Below are 20,497 nucleotides of genomic sequence, written 5' to 3' on the forward strand. Positions count from 1 at the left end.
TCCTAATTGTGACTTTTTGTTTAGTTTGGGATGAACCATTATTGGGACTTCTAGTCTAAGAATACTATTTAGTATAAACCAGATGGGGAATGCTCAAGTATATTACCGGTGTATTGCAATTCTGAAAAATAAAAATGTGTGGGGCTAAAATAGACTTAGCCTCCTGAAACTTTGTTTTTATTTATAAAGATATGAGCTTCTAGCCTAACTTATATTGAAAAGCACAAAGTCAAGAACATTTTCTATACAAGGCCTATTTGACTTAATACTTGATTTTCAAGTATGTGGCAATATAATTGCAACCTCAGTTATGATTTGTAGAGGCTGAGGATAAACTGTTGATGCCTGGTGTATCTTTTTTTTTTAGTAACTAGAATATTGTAAATAAGGTGAAGCTTAAGTGTTTATGTGCCCTTTTGAATTTCCAATATTTCTGCATAAATAAGACCTAAAATGCGATCTGTTCTCTATGTGTCTTAAAATTAAATAAAGAGAACTCAGTTAAACAGATGAATCAAAAACAGTACACTTATCCATTTATGTATTGAGCAAAATGATCCAAAGCTACATGTTCTCTTTTGTGGACATCCAAAGAGAAATTAGAATTACTTGTGAAGTATACCAAGATGAAGTTAACATTTCTGCATGCTGGCTGATTCCCTTCCCTCTGAAACATGCAGGCATGAAAGGAATCTTGGGCTAGATAATCCTTAAGGAAGAGTTATATAAGGAACATTCCCTTAGGATATATAAAGATCATTTTGAATTGTTGGTACATTTGATATGATTTTCAAAATCTGAGGGCGCCTTTGGATTCCAATCTAACAATTATTTTGTGTGCTCTAATGTCTTTCTCTTGAGTCTGTAAAAATCTCTGTGGAAATGATCAGGAAATGTAAATTTTTAATTTAATAATACGTGGCTGCATTAACTGGAAATGCTCACAGCTAGCAAATGCATGATTTTATCCTGAACCTGAGATCCCTGGTTAAAGACCCCAATGAATACAGATTCCACATGAATGATCTCTAAAAATTAAATGTATCTGAGATGTATGTTAACCCTGTCACTCTAGCACTAAATGGCTCTTGATCCCTCCAGAAAAAAATATCGCCCAAGAAGGACAGCTGCAGCTCGAGGAAAGTTATAGCAGTAAGTAGCTGCTGCGTGATCTTCCTGCAGTTGGAATTTATCTCACTTTCATTCCACTTCATTTCATTTCTCTCTTTTGCTCCTCTGACCTGCTTGCATGGTTTTCTCTCTCTGCGTCCTCCAGCATGTTTTTTTTTCTTAAATGAATGAGCAGTAAGAGAGTAGCAAAGCAGGAACGATGCTACATCCTAGGGAACTCTTTTTCTCCCAAGCAACCACATCCCTTTTCATTGTGAAGTGCTTCTTGGTTCATAGTGCCTGTGCATATTGGAATATGCCATGTAGCGTGTCAGAAAGTGGCTTTGTGCATGGCTTGACACATTTGTTTTTAGGGAGAAGCCTGTGCAGTGTGCTCATCTATGCATAGCATTTCTCTTTAACTTGCTACAACTTTGCCCTATGTTTCTCGCTCCCAGGAATCTTCAGCAAAGAATGTCTTCACCCCAAAACAATGTGGGCAGAAAAAGCCAACTTTGACCTCAGTGAGTGGCATTAGTTCTTTGTGCAAATAAAAATGACAGTTAATGTTCCACAGAGATCTGAGTCTCCACTCCCAGCCCTGCCCTTATTGATATATGTTGATACTGGAAGCAGACCAGTTTATGAGGTGGAATTAATTTCAAGGATGATACATGCTGGAAGCTTGTGCAACACTGTAATGTAATATTTGGACCCACAGGAGCTTGGTTTCCATATCCTTCTCTGCCTCAGGGCAGGCACACTTCCTTAGGCTAACATTGGATACGACAAGGTTCTTGGGAAACAATTATATTGAATCTGACTAATAAGGAACTTGGAGCTAGACGTTCTTGTTGCTCCTTCAGCTTTGTGTGTCTATCTATTCCCCCTCTGTCTGTCAGAATAGGAAGGGAAGGGAAGGGAAGTAAGTAAGTAAGTAAGTTGATCCTGTCCCTGCTGGTTTTTTGCCTGCCCTTGGTCATTCTGTTTTTTGTTTGTTTGCTTGTTTGTTTAGGTAAGGAAATATCTCTGAAATAATGACCCAAACAATATGGGTTTCTAGTTCTTTATAAACTCTATTTATAAGGCTGCTAGAATTAGGAAAATGGGTCTCACATTGTCAATCTTCTAGGTCAGTATGGAATGCAACATTATGTGTGTCTGTGTGTGTGTGTCAGAGAGAGATTTATAGAACATTTCCATCAGCATACTATTAACCTAATGAATGAAAATGAAAAGATTGAAGAGCTTTCTTATGCAGATGTTTCAGGCAAGGGTCTTTCCAATATCTTTGAGCACGCTGACTATCTTCACTCTCATTTTCTTTGCTGTCTTCATTTCTTCGGCTGTCAGGGTGGGCAATTTCCAAAGGCTCAGTTGGCCCCAGGCCACCCCCACCGGAGGCAGTCTGCTACCCCAGTAAGTGGTCTGCATACCTGTTCTATTAGGCTAATACTATAATATAAATTGCCTGACATAAAATCTATAATTTATGTATGTGGGTTGAGCAGAATTGAATCACAACATACGCTGTACTCATTCCCAAAGAAAAAATAATTGAGAATCTGTTCTTCAAAATGTTCAATTGTTAAAACTGAAAATTGGATGGAACAAAAATGGGTGGAAGAGCAATTGAAAATGCTTTCTATTTTCCCTGAACTAAATTCAGTAGATTAAGTATTTTTATATAATTATAAAGCATTTTTTTCTTATTTTCATTCCTTCTTATTTAGAAATTGATTTTCTTCCTTTACTTGTGGATAAAATTTTGAAAAACTCTCTTTGATTAATGTTAAAAGAAAATGCATTTGGTTAACTTACAGGCGTCAGGGAAGGCAGCTTAGCCTTACTTCAGTCTCATATGTTTCCATTTAGATTGTAATTTCCATTTGCTAATTCCATCACTTGTTCTGTCTTGCTTCTTATTCTAGAAATGGAAACCTACCATACAAAGGGATCCTGAAGGCAATCCTCTTGAAAGGCATACGGTATGTATGCAATAGGGGGAAATTATATAGCAAATAGGCTGGTCTCTGCAAATTGAATAGTAAATATTCCTGTGGCATAGTGCTTAGGGATACCCAGATCCACTTGGACACAGGAATCTCGAATGTTTTCTAATGAAGGAATGATAAAATAGAGCCATCCACATTTATCCTACTTGTACTATAGATTTCTGCTCCTTTGAACAGTGATAAAATTTTCTGGCCTTTTCTAGTTTGGCGAAGATTGAAGTTATTTCACTTCAAAATGTTGAAGGTATATATCAGTCTGGCCCCTTAGAAATTATGGGAAATATTGGAACTTCTGAACCAATAATACCATTGGTATTTGTTTCCCCAAAATAGGAAAGAGAAAAAGAAAGATAGAAAAGTGTTATTGGTCTTCAATGGAGAATTCTGGAGCAAAAAGCATTTCAGTACAGCATAATCTGGGATCTATCTGAGACTGAATTATTTTTTGACAGGTTTGGAGGGAAAGTAATATGACATTCATATGAAACTTGAAATAGCATTTGATCTGGTTAGCTCTCATTATTTAGATGTCTATTTGATTCAGGTTTAAGGAAAGACTACTCTTGCATGACAAATGTTGCTTCAGTTCCAACTAACTCTCACTCATTTGGATGTATTTGTATTCTGGCTGAAACTGACAAAAGTTAGTATTGTAGTAGGATCCAGGTAGTAATTGGTGGGACTTAAGATATCTCTAGAGTGACTGGACAATGTGGTTAGAGTGCTGCCTGGGATTTGAATACTGGTTGATACCCACATTACTGGTAATCTCTGGAAAAAGACCCCTAACACTTCATCTTCCTACCTCAGATATGAGAGTTAGGTGAATTAGAACACTCACACTGACTCAGATGTTGTCTGGATTAATTCAGTCTGTGTCAGATGCTGAAGAACCAGGGCAATCTCATAATTAAGTGGGTTTCTGGAACAAATCACACTTGGGTGAGACATAAGAACCAGAAACTGATGGAATGCTACTACCACAGAAGATCTAATCAGAGAGGATATATGAAACCTATGTGGGAACTATAGATAAAAGACCTGTATCCACACTAACTGAGAAACAGTTAGTTACCCAGTGCTTCAACATAGTGAAGAGGAAACTGCTCTCACAATTTGAAGTAGACCAACTACACATTGCATCCCAGACTCAAGAATACCTTGAAGAACAATTGGATGTGCAACCAACACTGTAACTGGAATGTCACTGTCGTCCCCGCCATTACAAAACTCAGTAGCAAGAGCAAAGCAAGAGCACTTTTAGCTGGTTCTTGAGCTGGTCAAGATCAAACTCCTGGCTGTGGGCAGAGTTAGCCTGCAATATGGCATTCTAACCACTGAGCCATCATGGCTCACAGTAAGTAATATGAGGCACAGGATCATGGATAAACTAGCTAGAATCAGTTCTAGGGGCCAATTACCAAGGCTCAGTGGATAAGTAACATCAAATAGTAGGCTAGAAGATGCCGATAGAGCCCGCAGGAGGATCACAAGAACTCAAACCAGTGAACTGGTATACCTTACAGCCATTGTAATCCTGGGGATGCTTGTCTACATGACCAAGAACAGCAGTATATGACCACTACCATAGACACACCTCTCCCCTTAAAATGAGATTAATGGCTCAAATAATATCAACTCAGAGGTTAGCCAGCTGGTTGAATTACAGAAGTGTGTGAATAAGACTCAGCTACTAAAAAAAATACAAGGACCTACGGTAACTCCCAAGCCCTATAGACTGCTAAACAAAGACTCAAAGCACTGACTGATAGGCTAAGGAGATATACTAGAGAAACAAAGCCAAGAAGATAGAAGACTCTATTCCCCAAAGAACTGTCCAAGGTGTACTCCCAATTGCAGTGCAACAACACAGTAAACAGTAATGGAAGAACATATGAGAGAAAGAAAAGACAGAACACCAATGCAAAGTGGCTGCAGGATCTAAGAACAGATCATAATTATTTCCCCAAAATTGGAACAAGTTGCTGTCACAGTAGCAGACATCCAGTAGCGAGCATGAAGAATTTGACAGCACCCGCCCCAGATGATCCACACCTACTGGCTAAAAAAAAAAAAGTAACATCGGGTCCTAAACGCCTAGCAGCACAAATGAGCCAGTTGTCAGCAAGAAGTTCTTATCCAAATTGGCTAACATAAGAAAGGACAATGCTGATCATGAAATACCCCCTCACCCAAGGAAACAGTACAACCTAACTGCCAAACAATAACCAGCCCCCCCTCCCATGGAAAATCCTATCATGCATTATAGTTGCCAAGTTACAGGACTATATGGGCCAGTACATGAGCACAGCTCAGAAGGGCATTGAAAACAATACTAGAAGCTCAAAACACCAGTTGCTCATAGATAGAACAATCGTCCAAACTCAAGGTCTAGAGAGACCAATCTGAGAGCAACCTGGATTGACTACCAGAAAGCTTTGGACTTTGTGCTGTACACATGATTCTGTGAATTCTAGGTACTATGTAAAGTCAACATAACATTAAGGACCTTCCTCAAGAACTCAGTTGGGCTGTTGAAGACAACATTGAAAGTCAATTTGAGAAAGTTTGCACAAGTGATTAAGTATAAGTATACCAAGGTGATGCCCTGTCCCTGCTGCTGTTCTACACAGGCTTGAACACCACCCTTAGCCAAATAATCACAATGACTGGATATGGATACAAGTTCAAGAATGGAACTATCATTGGCCACTTCCTCTATATGGATGATATAAAGCTTTGTGCTAAGAATGAATAAGACATCAACTAACAGATTCACCTGACTTTGAGCTATAGGGAGGACATTGGGAGAAGTGGCTGGATCATAGGAAAGAGAGGGAAGATAGTTAAGACTGTAGTGGGGCTACTTAAGTGGGCCACATAGCAAGCATTAGACTAGCTACATATACATTGGTATCCTATAGTGATATCACAACGAGGAGGCAAGGAAAATAGCAACATCCAGGTCCCATCAAAGATAAGACAGGTTATGAAGAGCCAGCTCAATGTGAAGAACAAGATCCACCTCATCAATACGTACACTCTGCTGGTAATCAGATATTCTGCCAATATAGTGAATTGGCCAAAGGAGAGTATGATAGCTGGCCATGTTGAGACTTGGATGCTCTTTATGGAGATTTGCATCCCAACCCAGAGACTACATCAGATGGAAGGAAGGTGGGTTGGGTCTAGTAGTCCACAATCTTGGATGAAACCCAGAGCATCCAGAAATACCTCCATAATATTGCACCAAAGATAAGCTGCTGAGAGAATGTCTGAGGTAGAAGCAGACATGGGAGAAAGATCAAACAGAGGAAGTATCAGGGCAAGACAATATCATGGATGGGATGTATCATTTACAGATAGTGTGATGGCCAACATTGGGAAATTCTACCAGAGGCTGGAAAAGGCTGGAGTGAAAGACAGCAGTGAGACACTGATATTAGCAGCAGAAGAACAGGCACTAAAACTCCATATCCAGAGAAGCAGGGGCCTACTACACTAAGGACCCAAGGTACAGACTCTCTGTATCTACTGGTACTAAATAGCACCACCAGGTAGTTGGCATTGTATACAGGAACACCTGCACAGTGTATGGGCTACACCCTCCCAAGCCTGACGGAAGAAAGTCATTCCACAAAAAGTCATGGAGAATAACAGGGCTAAGATCCTGTGTGATTTCCAGATTCAGATACATAGGCAGCTACTGGCCAGGCAACCAGACATTGTGATAGTAGATAAGGAGCAGAAAACAGTGATGGTGAGAGATATAGCAGTACCAAGTGACAGCAACATCAGGAAGAAAGAACATGAATAGCTGGAGACGTACATGGGTCTGAAGGAGGAATTAGAGGAACTAGGATTTGGAAAAATAAAGGCCAAATTGGTCCCAGTGGTGTTAGGCATACTTGGGACTGTGACTCCTAAGCTGGGAGAGTGTAGCTCCAATACATTTTAGGAACAATGGTGCTAGGAACTGCTAAAAGTAGCCAGGGTGGACTTTGCAGCAGTAAGAGGAAGAGGCATCCCAGTGTGCTGTACCTGAATCTAAAACAGCCCTTCTGTTTAAAATGTATATTAAAGGGGGAGAGGAAACTTATCATTCTTCCAAATCAGTTACCTTATACAGGTAGTCCTCAACTTAAAACCATTCATTTAGTGACCAAAGTTACAACAGCACTGAACAAAGTGATTTGTGGCCGTTTTTCAAACTTTTGACCATTGCAGCATCCCCATGGTCAAGTGATCAAAATTTGGATGCTTGACAACTGGCATGTATTTATAACGGTTGCGGTGTCCCAGGGTCATGGGATCACCTTTTGTGACCTTCTGACAAGCAAATTCAATGGCAAAGCCAGATTTGCTTATCAACTTAACAACTAACACAACAACTTAAGTTAGTAAGTCAACTTACTAACCTAACAACCACACAATGGTTCACTTAACAACTGTGGCAAGAAAGGTCATAAAATGGGGATAAATACACTCAGTGGTCTCACTTAACAACAGAAATTTGGGGCTCCGTTGTGGTCATGAGTCGAGGATTAACTGTACATGATTAAAATCTAGATGGTATTAATAAAAGGCATCAAAATCACTGTGCTGCTCCATAAGGCTTCTTGGATTCCTCCTCTCTAATAAGTCCTTTACTCATTTCATTTGGCTATGCTATGACAGAAGGCATGTAATGCTGGGTCTTTTTTGTACTTCAAAGTACACCACACAAACTGCAGAGAGAGTCTTTCAGTGGAAGAAGAACTCCGCAATGTTTTCCAACTTTCTGAACTAAAATATCTTGGGGAACAAGTAAGAATTTCAAGTCCTCCCAACACTAACTTATGTTGGGTTCCTCCCAACAGAAGAAGCAATTGGGAGTGGCGAAAGAGAGGAAGAAAGTGGGCCGTCCTCCCAAGCATCCTGTGGCTAAACTCAAGAAGAGTGTGGTAAAATGTGTTTCTTTTTTTGGTTTTCAGATTTATCTGGAACATGGCCAATGTTGAGTTAACAGGTTGGGCAAATGGGTTAAATAGGTGAACTCATCAGTTGATGAGTACTAGGTGAATCCACTACAAAGCGGATTCCACACTCCCAGGTGAAGTGCAAAACAGATTCTTTATTTGGATCCAATGGGCTATGAGTAGCCAAAGTGGGAGGAAGGAAAGTGGGTAGCTATAGAACTTGCTTTGTAGAGTTTTGTAACTCTGTCATTCTCCAAAGAGGCAGAGACAGCAATAAAATACCTGATCTAATTTCAATAATCTTAGAACAGTAATTCTTGATAAATACATAACATAAGAAAGAAAAGGAAGATTTGAGGGTATAGTCCTTGGAGGTTGTCAGTTTTCGTCTTAATACTTAGGTGATTCTTCCAAGTAGCACCCTATGGTTCTAGCAGATCAAACTAGCATGTTGAACAAGTTGAATTCACATAACTTCTGAGTAGCTAAAACTTGATATGAAGGTCTGTGTCCTTATCTCACTGATCACTGGTATAGCTATAGCAAGTAAGGAATATTGCAGCAATCTTCTTTAGAAGTACAAATTTGAATCTGTTTCTTGTTAGACTGTAAGAGCTATGTTGGTCCTTCTAGGTCCAGGGAACAATTTTCATTTTCTTTATTTTCTAAAATTTACTATAACAACTGGCTTTATATTTTAAAAAATTCCTGATACCACAATGGTTTTAAGATTTCTGAAAAAGAATAGAGTGGGTTGAATTGTCTACAGAGATTCTCAGTCATCCAGGTTGTGGTTTCCCAAAGGTGATTTTTTTAAAAGAGGCAACTGGGCTTGTTTTTCCTTGAAGACATTTCGCTCCTCATCCATGAAGCTTCTTCAGTTCTGGGCTTCTTGAATGAGAAGCAAAATGTCTTCAAGGGAAAACAAAGAAAGTCCAGTTGCCTCTTGAAAAAGCCCCTTCGGGACAGCTGTGACCTGGATGAGAATCTCCATAGACATTTAGTTGTGCACGTTGGTTGAATTGTTTCTGCTTTAATTGCATTTGAGATTGATTTATTTCCTAATTCTCACATAGTACAGAGTTTATAAACTTTGCGCCTTTTAGAAATAACTGGATTATTTAGATATGAAATGTAGTAGGCTTTGCAGCATATTCTTCCTGGCTTGATAGCTCCCTTTATCTCCTTGTAGCATTCCTCCAAAAATCGGCAAAAACGGAAGTGTGGTGAATGTGAAGCCTGCCTGCTGAAAACAGACTGTGGCCGCTGTGATTTCTGCTCTGACAAGCCCAAATTTGGAGGGCAGAACCTCAAGCAGCAGAAGTGCCGGTGGAGACAGTGCCTGCAGTTTCCCATGGTTGGTGCACCCTCTCATTTGTTTTATTGTATTCTCTATCGTCACTTTGCTACTTGCTATTAATAGAGCTTTCTTTTCGTCATGTAGTACTGATATGTTGTAAGCCATTTCATACTTCTCTATGCTAAGTGTGGGTATTAAGAGTTTCTACTAACAAAGCTTTGCATGTTGTAGGTCTTGTTGCAGTATGTGCATTTTGTTCCAAAGCATGTTGTCTAATTGTCAGATCTAATGTCTATATATTGTCAGGATTGATCAGGTCGGGTTTCTTTATTCCAGTGATGGGTAGCTTGAAATCGATTGTTTATAAATACCTCCTGGAGGAGCATAGTAGATTCTAATTGATTTGTGTTTGAAATCTTTTGTTTTAAGGTTGATCTGGTGGCAGTGACAAAATAGCACGACAGGAAAAAGCCATAATAATTCGTTTTCTCTTCTCCCTTAGATCAATTCCTGCATTAAAATTCCCAGACAATATTCAGTGTGTTATAGGGAATGTAGTCAGTAACTCCACTATACAGTAGAATCTCTGGTCATGAACGATTGTGACCATGACCAAATTGGGCTCCGACTAAAAAAAAAAAATTTTGCAGCCAATTTCTCCTTCCACGCCAATTTTTTTTTTTGTAACTGCCAAATTTCCAAAATTAGGTGTAGGTCACGACCAAATGGGTTGTAACCAAAGTTATGGAATAAATTATGTACATGTTTCTGTTTTAGCCCAAACAGACTATCTCTGATCAATGCACAAAGGGAGAATATGTACATTGAGTAACAGTGGTGGACTCATTAACTTCAACCAGTACTGCCACTGTGTGCACTTCCTGTGGTTTATGTAGATTGATCTCACGAATTTAAAGGAAGTGGGGATTTATTTATTTATTTTATTTTCTTCACATTTTTTAATCACCCATCTCTTTTGGGGACAGCCTCTGGGCAGTGTACAATAAATTGTCAAAATATAAAAACACCGTCTGACAATTACAAATTTAGAAAATGTAGCATTTAAAAGGAATCAAGGATTATTAAAATCTGTTAGAAATTAATTCAAAAGACAAAGAGAGGGCTCTCGGCACCAACCATAATGGGACAAAGATGGTTCCATATGTAGCCTGACCCCATGCCATGTTGGGCTTTATAGGTCACAATCGACACTTATGGTCACATCTAGAAGCAAACTGGCACCAATGGAATTCTTTGGATCAATACGTTTTACAGCATTTAAGAGTGTGTGCCTTTCTGTGTCTAAAAGCTACTGTAGGAGAAGAACAAATTTTACCTGGCAAGATTTGAGATTGATTTGAAGGCTACAAGAATGATATGGAAAAAGATATTGCACTGGATATACAAAAGAAATATTGTACTGTTTTTTACTTCCAGCTTCACTCTCTGTTCTGCACTGGTGGGGACTTTCTCTCTGAGATTGGTCACACTTCTCTGGATTTGATTTGTAGGATTTTTCTTTTTGATATAACAAGTTTTGCTTCTTTTACAACCAGGACTTCTTGCTATGAAGCAGTCCCTGCTGATTTGTCATGGTAGGATTAAATGAATACATAAAATGACTTTCAAAAAGAGTCCACTTTTCCTTTTATTGATGCTAACTATTGAAAGATTGAAATTAATAGTTTCTGCAGCAGTCAGCAAGCACTGCCTAGTTCAGTGTGTTTCAAAGAGCAGGAATTATGCTTGTCATTCAAATTTGATGTTCAGATATATATTATGGCCAAGTAGGGTACCAGCTTCATAATTAATAAGGAGCTATGATTTATATTCTTGATATCTTTTTTACACTTTATTCCCTAATTCAGTTATAGGAACACAAACTTAAAACAAATTAAATTAGAAACCTTTTTTTTTTTTGATAAGTTGTCTGACTAATAAGATTTGGCTCAGTAAACGAGGAAAATGAGATGTTTTTTTTGCAACCAATCATTCCAGCTTCTATTCAGAGTTTTCACTTTGATGGACAAAGCTTCATTCTTCAGCTGAAGGATATAAATGGACAGCTCAAAGGGTTATGTTTGTTTTGGAAGTTGTTTGTTATCAGAAAAACAGAAGAAGGAACCACAGAGTTTTATTTCTTTTGGAAGTTAGGTTTGTTTTCAATAAAACAGAATAAGGAACTATAGTGACTTTAAAGTGATCTTTAAAGTCTTTTCAGTTAGCTATTATCAGTGCCATAGATATCAATGAATTGCCTTTATCAAACACAATTGAGGGGATTGACAGATTGTGCTCTGCCAACATTTGGGTTTTTAATAATCTGTTGCTGTATGAACCCAGCCATATGTGACTTCTCTAGATGGTTTTGTGCAGATTTGCCTGCTGTTGTATAAAGCCTACTTACTTTTGCATGTTTTGATTCTACTTAGCACAAGTTAAGGTAGAGTCTTAAATCTGACATTGGACAGACAGTAAAATATTTCTCTTGTTTGTTTAATAAACCTTATATTATCTTTCCCCCCACATTTTACCATATCTGGATGATTTCTTCCTGTATTTTAATCTGTATTCGGATTAACCAGATCAGGATAAATACCTCGCTCTGGAACAATACCATAATACAGTCAAATCTTAACAAGATTAATCAAAGAACATTATTTTAAGTGGCATAAATATTATAAAGAAACCAGCTTGACCAGTTGTTTCAGCTCAGTTCTTTTTCCTGAATGTCGCCAACATTTAGATTTGGAGAAAGTTGGAATTTTCTTTTTTTCAAACAAGGATTTTACTTACCGAGGTTAACTATAGTTTCTTTACTTCCTTATGGAGAAATGAATTCAGCACCCATTTATTTAACTGCAATGGTGGACTTTTTAACTCTGAGCTAAATAGCTGTAGAGTTTGAAAGTTGTAGCACCTAAGGAAGAGTCAGTAGGAAAGAATTTGCTCTCTTGATTTTGTGTTGACCTAACTTAGACCATATACTGATCATATAAGTGTTAGTGGCTTGGGTTATAACTTGGGTTGGCTACGTGGAAATGTTTCCTTATGCACATGTGCTAAGTAGTTTTAATCTGCTGAGAATAGAAGGCCTAGATTCTCAAAATGATGAATTCTTTAAATTATGAAACATCTGCACTTGGCATGACTTTAGAACAGCTGTTTGCATGCAAGACTAAGCATTGTATAAGCTACACCTATAGTTATAAATGAAACAGAGGGAATATAGAGGCAAATAGAGGGAATGCAAAAAGAGATACATGGACTCTTATGTATCTGTTAAGATGAGTTGGATACTGTCGTCTTTTTCTTCAGCTGTAGAGGTGGGGAAATCCAGAAAAGTACTTGAGCAAGGACATATATTTCTAAATAATCTGTTGATTTACCACTCTAGTTGTATATGATATACCAGTGGTCCCCAACCTTTTTATCGCCGCGGACCAGTCAGCCTTTGATAATTTTACCGTGGCCCGCTGAGCGCACGCAGGGGTGGGGGGGGCGTTGTTCGCAACCCTGCGCCCCTGCCTGCCCACCCCCTCTGCCCACAGGGCTCCCGCGAAGCGGTTCTGGGCACTAGCCCAGAGGGCGGTCATTGGTCGGCGTCCTTCAGAGGTGCGGGGAAAGGTGCATGAGCCTGTTCAGGGTGTCCAAGTTCCGGCACGCCGAGGCCAAAGTGGCCCGCAAGGAGGTGGGTTGGTGGGCGTGGTCGTCAGCCATGCTTACCTCCGGATCGTCTCCCCGGTGAACCGCCGCCCCCACCTGCCGGGACGGGCGGCGGTTCCCTCCTCGCCCCCTCCCCACGGTGGGCTCCATGGGGAGGAAGGGAGCGGCTCTGCCCTCGGCCTCTCGGCGATCCCACTGAAGAGGAACGCCGGCGCTTCCGGAGGCCCGCCCGGCTGCCGGCTGAGCCGTGCTCGCGTGGGCGCCTCCCGAGACACGGTCAGACCTCGCCCAGGGGAGCCGCGGCCGCCCTCCCGGCTACTTCTTGGCCGCGGGGCAGCTCCGACGAGCCGAAGGGAAGTCGCCGGGACTGCATCCGGGGAAGCCTCGCCCTGCAAATTAGCCGGTCGGGGGGCGATCAAGGCGGCTTCCCCAAGAGCCCCTCGCTGCGATGAGGCTGGCTGGGCTGGGACCGTATGCCCACTGCCAACGGGGCTGGGGCCGCTCGGCAGGTGCCTTGCCGCTTTCGCTGCAGCCGGAAAGCGGAGCTGCCGGGGTTCGCAGGCCAAGCAGCAGCGGGGGATGCGCCGAGCATCGCATGTGGCGAAGCCGGAGCCCTGGCTAGGGAGGGCGGGTTAGCCCTCCTCTCGGCGCCGGAAAAAGCTTCGAAGAGCCTCTTCAAGCGGAGCCGCCTTGGCCGCTGAAGCTTCCGGCTGCAGAGGAAGCGCCCGAAGGGCTGTTTCTGCGAGGCTCCCGTTCTCTGCGTTGACGCCTGTTTTGTTCTCGGGGCTTCCGTTTCCCCGCAGCGGGGCCGCCTGGGACAGCGAACACCCGGCTTCCGCGGCCCGGTGCCAGGTACTCCACGGCCCGGCACCGGTCCGCGGACCGGGGGTTGGGGACCACCATAAAGTTTGCCTTGGGTGGTTTTGCGTTGACCTGTCTTTGATCACTAATCCTGACTTTATTGTCTCACTCATTTGCTATCCTATCTGGACAAGAGATCTGCTCCAGTCCATAGTAAAAATAAGTTGGAAGATGAATTGGAAGAAAGAAAATGGACCTGCTATCTAAGTATTTACAGAAAAAGACTAAGAATCGTAAAAGAAAAATACCTTGGAAGACTACTTCTGGCTTTTGTTTAAAAACAAAACTAGTCTTTTACTATTCTTATTTCTACTATTCGTAGAAAACTAGTCTTCTACCATTCTTACCTTTAGCAATAGAAATTGAGACCTTCTATTCCACAACTTTGTTCTAAGAGTGGCATAAACCTTGCAAATTAAAGAGCTTGCGTATAAGTTCCTTCACAGAGTATGTTGTGAGTCTTTGGAAATATTTTCTTCTAGAAATTGAGGTTTTAGCTAAGAAATTTTGTGGTAATTCTATAGAGAGCAGAGGAATATTGATTTATGGATTTCAGTTTTCTGTTCAGTCTAGGGCATTTATTGTCTTTATTGTAAGATTAGGATCTTGATTGCCCATCTAGAGAAGAGACATTACTAGTCTGAACTATTTGTGAATTCTAATCCAAATTACCAATCTGAATCCTGCTTTTTAACTTGAAATGTATAGTTTTCCTTGCAGGCAATTTGGAATGGTCAGGTATGTATGTAAATAATATAGTTTGCAGGTCAGCATTTTTGACTTTTTAAAAACAGAAAAAAGCAGTGGTTTTCAGGCAAAAGACACACAAAACAACACCCTTTCCTATGGGTGTATAGACAAGAAAATGAGGCCAAGGACTGAAAATGACATTCATCTTAATATATATTTTAATGGACATTGAGACAATTTGTAAAGGTATATTTCAGTGTATCTTAATTGATTATGTAATTGTGAGGGGATGTATTATTTCTTGGGACTTGAAATCATGAACAAATAACCTGTTACATGCTGCTTAGGATAGCATCCCAGCCAATAGGATCCTTTGGCTTTTACCCTTTGAGTTTAGAGAGGTAACTAGGGCCTTATTCTTCCCTGGGCTCTGGTAGGCAAGGCTGACTTTTTTATATTGGAATTTCCAATGTTAGGGCGACCTCAAAGGGCCTGTAAGCAGAGATGAATGGGTGGGGAAAGGAAATCCGTGTGCTTGGGAATAGCAGAAAGATAAATTTAAGAACAAGAGCTGTTGAAGAGATGCCAGGCCTTTTGCCTGCTTGGCTTGTTATAGGAATTTCCCCATGGTTCATTTCAACCAGTATCCTAGAAGGAAAACAATGGTGGTGATTGTGATGATTCACACAAAAAATAACAATCCAGCAAGGTCTTAAGGTTAAAAATAACACAGAGGAGTTTCCCCGCCTCAAACTTAAATCTTTAACTAAGCTTTACCTGGAGGGGATGTAAGGACTGGTGGGCTAATGCCTCATTCTCAAGTTTGCATGAACAATAAAAGAATGAGCTGATTTCATCTGTACCTTGTTTTTCTCTCCTTCCTCCCCATTGTCTCCTTTTCGTATTTTTATTAGCATTTCTTTTCTCCTCCTCCTCCTCTCCTCCAAGCTGGCACTTATAAACTATTACACATTTTTCATCTGTGTAACGACCTGTTGTTACTTTGTTGTTGTTCCAAAGGGGCAACTAAGACAGTCAGATAATAAACTTTCCATTTTGTCATTTGAGCTACAGTTTCCCCAGGGCTGAATGGGAGGAAGTGATGGTCTGGATCCCTTTCCCTTTTTATTGTGTGTGGATTCTGTAAGTGTGCCACAAGGAGGAAATCTCAAGGAGTGGTTTCAGTTGGCATTGGGCAATCGTAGAGTAACCAGGCATGGGAGTTGGAAACTTTTTAGGAATTTTGTTTACATGGTTTTTAAAAAATCAATTCTTCCCCTTTTTAGGAGGGAGTATCTTAAATTTACTACAGGTAATCCTCAATTTACAACCACAATTGAGCTTAAAATTTATGTTGTTTAATGAAACATTTGTTAAGTGAGTTTTGCCCCATTTTACGATGCCACAGTAGTTAAGCGAATCATTTAAATTGTTGTTAGTGATATGGTTGTTAAGTGAATTTGGCTTCCCCATTGATTTTGCTTGTCAAAAGATTGCAAAAGGTGATCGCATGACCCAAGACACTGCAACCGCCATAAATATAAGTCTGTTGTCATCCATCTGAATTTTGATCCTCCCGCCCTCCCTCCGTCCCATCCCATCCCATCCCATCCCATCCCATCCCATCCCATCCCATCCCATCCCATCCCATCCATCCATCCATCCATCCATCCATCCATCCATCCATCCATCCATCCAGTTCACTTTTCAGTTCCCATTCTATTCTGCCAGAAGGATAGGTGGGGATATATGTTAGAATATCTGGTACATACAGATGGAGATAAATTAATTTAAAAATTAGGTAAAATTGGGCTTGGGGATCTCAAGGGAATGGCAATCTAATCAGATAGTTGCATTGCTTTTAACATTTTTCTTGGCTAGTAAATTACTGTCGTCATCTTTTAATCATAGTTATTTTTAATATTTTGATTTTTTTCTTTTTATTGTGCAAAATTTAGTGTCTCTTTTCCGTGAGATGGGCTAAACAAATAAATATCAGCAGAGATATGTTTCTCATCAGTAAATAAGCCTTAACCGCTGTCCTTAGTTTGAACTGATAATATTTTCTGAGTTTTTAAGACAGCAAGGACCTATCAATTGCACAATGTTGTGACTGTGTGGAATTTGTCTGTTGACAGCGACTGCCAGAATTACTGTCATAAATTGGCATGGTCACGTGACACACTGTGTCATAACCGTATTGTTAGCTATGGAGATCCCAGTCCTAATTACCGTTGATAAGCGAGGACCACCTTGCTTATAAAAAAAAGTCCAGGGAGGACCAGTGTACATTTGCTTGTGGAACAGTTCTAGGTTCAGCCTTTGGCATTTTTCAACACTTAACTGGGATGATTTCTTCCTAATCTGGAATTCATAGAATCATAGGCCTTTTGAAGTCTTCTAATCAATCCCCCTGTCCAAGGTAGGAATCCTCATACCATCTTGGAGAAATTGTTATCCTTTTTTCCCCCTTAAAAACCTCCATCGATGGAGCACCCACAATTCCAGAAGGCAAGAGCCCTTTTATGAGAGTGATGGACTGTTAAGAAGTTTGAAAGATAAATAAGCGAATAGATAAATAATAAAACAAAATAAAGTTATTCCACTGCTTAATAGTTTTCACTGTCCGGAAATTCCCCCTTATTTTCAGGTTGGCTCTCTTGACAAACTTCCATCATTGCTTCTTGTCCTATCCTTGGGAGCTTGTTGCAGAATTCATTTCCCAGTTGATGTCAGAATAGGAAAAGTCCCACCATTACTACGACTGTGGTGGAATTATTCACAGTGATTGTCCCTTATGATTCTGAATTCGATAGACAAATCGACTGAGCCTGTATAAGGTGGCTTATGTCTCTTCTTTTCCTTCCCTGTGGCACTGAAGGAATCTTCTTTGATCAGTGAATGGCCTGAAGTGCCCAAATCCCTGGGCTCAGAGATGCCCAAGCAGGAGAAGCTTCATCTGCAGCCACAGCCACCCCCGCCAGTGAAGCTGAAGAAGGAAACCATGTCCTCTGCCTCCCACCAACCGACAAAGGAGTGTTCCGTTGTGCCAGCATATATCCAGCAAGAGCAAGCTATACTTCACCGCCCCATCCTACCCTCCTCGATCTTAGGAAAGGTGGGTGAAAACTGGTACCTTTTAAGACACGTACGACTGTTCCTACCCTAACCTGTTTCTCCTGTTTCGCCAATGTCAAATGTTGGAGCTGCATGCTTAGAGCGGGAGGAGTTGCTATGTTTGTTAGACCTTGTTTTCACTTGCCTGAAAAATAGAGTAACAATGAAATGAAAACAGAATGTTACTTTACAGATAGCTGCTGAAAAAGATAAAAGTATCAGTAATAGATGTTAAAACAAAACTGAATATCAGATCACCGAGAAAGATCACTGATTTGTAGATTTGGGAAAGTGTCTGTATGTGGGAGGAGAGCATTGGAAAAGTTGGACGGCAATATCCTGAAAGTCTAATGCTTCGCAGATTTTTAGAAGATCGTTGTTGTTTGACTTAAACAACACAGGCATTTCTGGATGCACTAGCTTTTCATCTTTAACAGTGTTTATTTGACTAAGACAGGGATTGAGACCTGGCGTTTTTGTTCATATCATTTCCAAAAGCTGTTTTTGCTTTGGTGTTGAAAACACTGCATTACAAATGCTTTCTAGTACATTAGGATTTACTAATTTGCTTCCTTTAAAATAGAAGAGGGACATGCAGGAGCCACACATTTATTCACATCCTAAATCTGTTGATTGTACCAAAACTGGTTTTAAATTGCAAACAAACTTGCATTTTTCAAGTATCTCTCTCTCTTTTTTGTAATATACCGAAAGAAAAAATGTAGATTTTGCCATGCATGTATTCTTTTGAAACTGCAAGGCCTTTGTTGACTAATCGCACTTGGTAGCTTATTTAAAATATGCTTTCTCTTTTTTTATTTTGTTCGTATGGGACACCTAGTTTTCAAAAGTCAAGCAGAGAGTGATCTCACAGATGTGTTTATGTGTGTTTGTGTGTGTGTGTGGTATCCTGAACACGATTCCCCCCCCCCCCCGAGTAATTAATTATTGAATGGACATGCTAACATGACATGATTAGACTTGAGAAAGAGCAGCAGTGATATACTGCTAGTGGTAGAGTCTGCTTGTATCTCTTTTTTTAAAAAACTGCACTTTGTATTGTAGCTCGAAACATAGGTTTAAAACCTCCATTTATAGGCTCAAATATTTTGTATTTCATAGGATCCAGATACCAAACTGCCTGTAATCAATCTCCTTATTGCCACCTCTCCCAAAAACAAGCAAGAATATGCAGAACCAGGTGGGAATTTTCAGGCATCCAGTGACTCTCTGGTAAGCTGTAGTTTAAGGTGTCTTTCCTTGTCAAATCACCTTAGTGTTCTGGTTGCTTGTTATATTATTTATTTCTTTATTTTGCATATGGCATACAATGTCAGGGAAATCACACAATGCAGCCCTGACAGTCTAGATTGCTAGATCATTCTGTTTGGTGCTTGCGTGGCTATCCTTGGTGCACCATTGGGGGTGAATTAGCTTTACACCTATTAAGTAGCAGCCCTCAGGTTGCTGGCTCTTACAGTCTTCTCTACCAATCTCACCTCGCCTTGTGTTGTGATGCCTCGTGTCTGGCCAGGTCCATTGCCAGCTTCTGCTCTCTGCACACATGAAAGCAGCTAGTGTCCCCCACCCCCCGAGAAGTGGTACCCATTTGTCTACTTGCAATGTTGCATGCTTTTGAATGGCTGAGTGGGTAGCAGCTAGGGATCAATGAATGGGAGTTCACTCCGTCTCACAGAGCCAGACTCAAACCGTTAGAGTGCAAGCCATTTTTGGCCAGCAGTTCCAGCATCATTAAGTCCTACTGGAACGTGATGGCTTGGTGAAATGTTTTTCAGTTATAATTCAAGTCCTTCTGCTCCCTGCTAGAGTGAATATGGTAGTATAGAACAAAAGGAAAGGATGTCACCCACTTAATTGAAATAATAGACTTTGTACAGACTTAGCAGTTCTTCCAATTCAGAACCAAACAAATTTAAATTACAATTTGATGCTTGCCAAATTTTGACCTGGGAAGAAATTTAATTTCTCAATCCTTTGCTTTTGTATTATTCCACCCAGGTTTGGCTGGTTTCAAAAAACACTTGGACCAATTCTTAGAGGTCAGCAACTATTAGACTTGATGGCCGTGTGACTGCTTTTGAAGGCAATCTCCTGGGATTTTTTGTATGTGTGCAATTTTTTGGCCACTGTGAAGAACAGATTACTGGATTAGATGGACGAAGGATGCCATCCATCAGGGAACTATTTATGTTATGTTCTTATGGCTTTATTTTCATGGATTTCAACCATACAAGAAATATTTCTAGGCCTGTGCATTTAAAGAGATGTTTCAAGGAGATGTCTTGTAGTCTGCTTTGTAATCCCATGTATTTATATTTTTCTGTATAATCTGTGCTTCAGCTTCCTTTGAAATGTCATTTCTGCGTATCTTTGTATGTACAATTCCCTTCTGATGTCAGATTTGTTGTCTGAAGTAGGCTTTCAGCACTGAGAAAGGCCTATTCGTTGGCATTTTCAAATTGAACTTTGTGCCTATTCTTGTTGTTGCAGGTATCAGCAAGATTCCCCCAATTTAAGAAACAATCAGGAACACCAAGCACAGAAGTGGTAGTTCTTGACGATCCAGAAGATGATGAAATGGAACTATTGCAGCAAATCCAGCCTCCAGTAGTGAGTAATGGGATAATTTTGGGCACTGTGATAATAACTCTTTAGAGTTTCCTTTTCTGGTTGTTGATCCTGGGGTGAGAGTCATAATATATATGGCCAGCAGAAGGTGACGGATACACAACAACATATATTGAGTTCATTGAGGTGAA

General features: G+C 40.4%; 1 protein-coding gene across 15 annotated transcripts in view; it reads left to right on the plus strand.

Moving 5' to 3' along the window:
* The window catches only part of MBD1 (methyl-CpG binding domain protein 1), a 72,968-nt gene that overhangs the window by 39,675 nt on the left and 12,796 nt on the right, over positions 1-20,497 (plus strand). For 5 of the 15 annotated variants that reach the window (XM_032211861.1, XM_032211862.1, XM_032211869.1 and 2 more), the window contains 9 exons: positions 1,102-1,152; positions 1,569-1,634; positions 2,464-2,529; positions 3,042-3,098; positions 7,985-8,068; positions 9,276-9,440; positions 17,482-17,718; positions 18,840-18,950; positions 20,229-20,348. In XM_032211861.1, the coding sequence (XP_032067752.1) occupies positions 1,102-1,152; positions 1,569-1,634; positions 2,464-2,529; positions 3,042-3,098; positions 7,985-8,068; positions 9,276-9,440; positions 17,482-17,718; positions 18,840-18,950; positions 20,229-20,348 (957 nt within the window). The remainder of the gene's footprint in view (positions 1-1,101; positions 1,153-1,568; positions 1,635-2,463; positions 2,530-3,041; positions 3,099-7,984; positions 8,069-9,275; positions 9,441-17,481; positions 17,719-18,839; positions 18,951-20,228; positions 20,349-20,497) is intronic. The other 10 variants (XM_032211868.1, XM_032211877.1, XM_032211873.1 and 7 more) reach the window with 8 other exon arrangements.

This window comes from Thamnophis elegans, chromosome 2 (genome assembly GCF_009769535.1).
Source record: "Thamnophis elegans isolate rThaEle1 chromosome 2, rThaEle1.pri, whole genome shotgun sequence".
In the NCBI taxonomy this organism is placed as follows: Eukaryota; Metazoa; Chordata; class Lepidosauria; order Squamata; family Colubridae; genus Thamnophis; species Thamnophis elegans.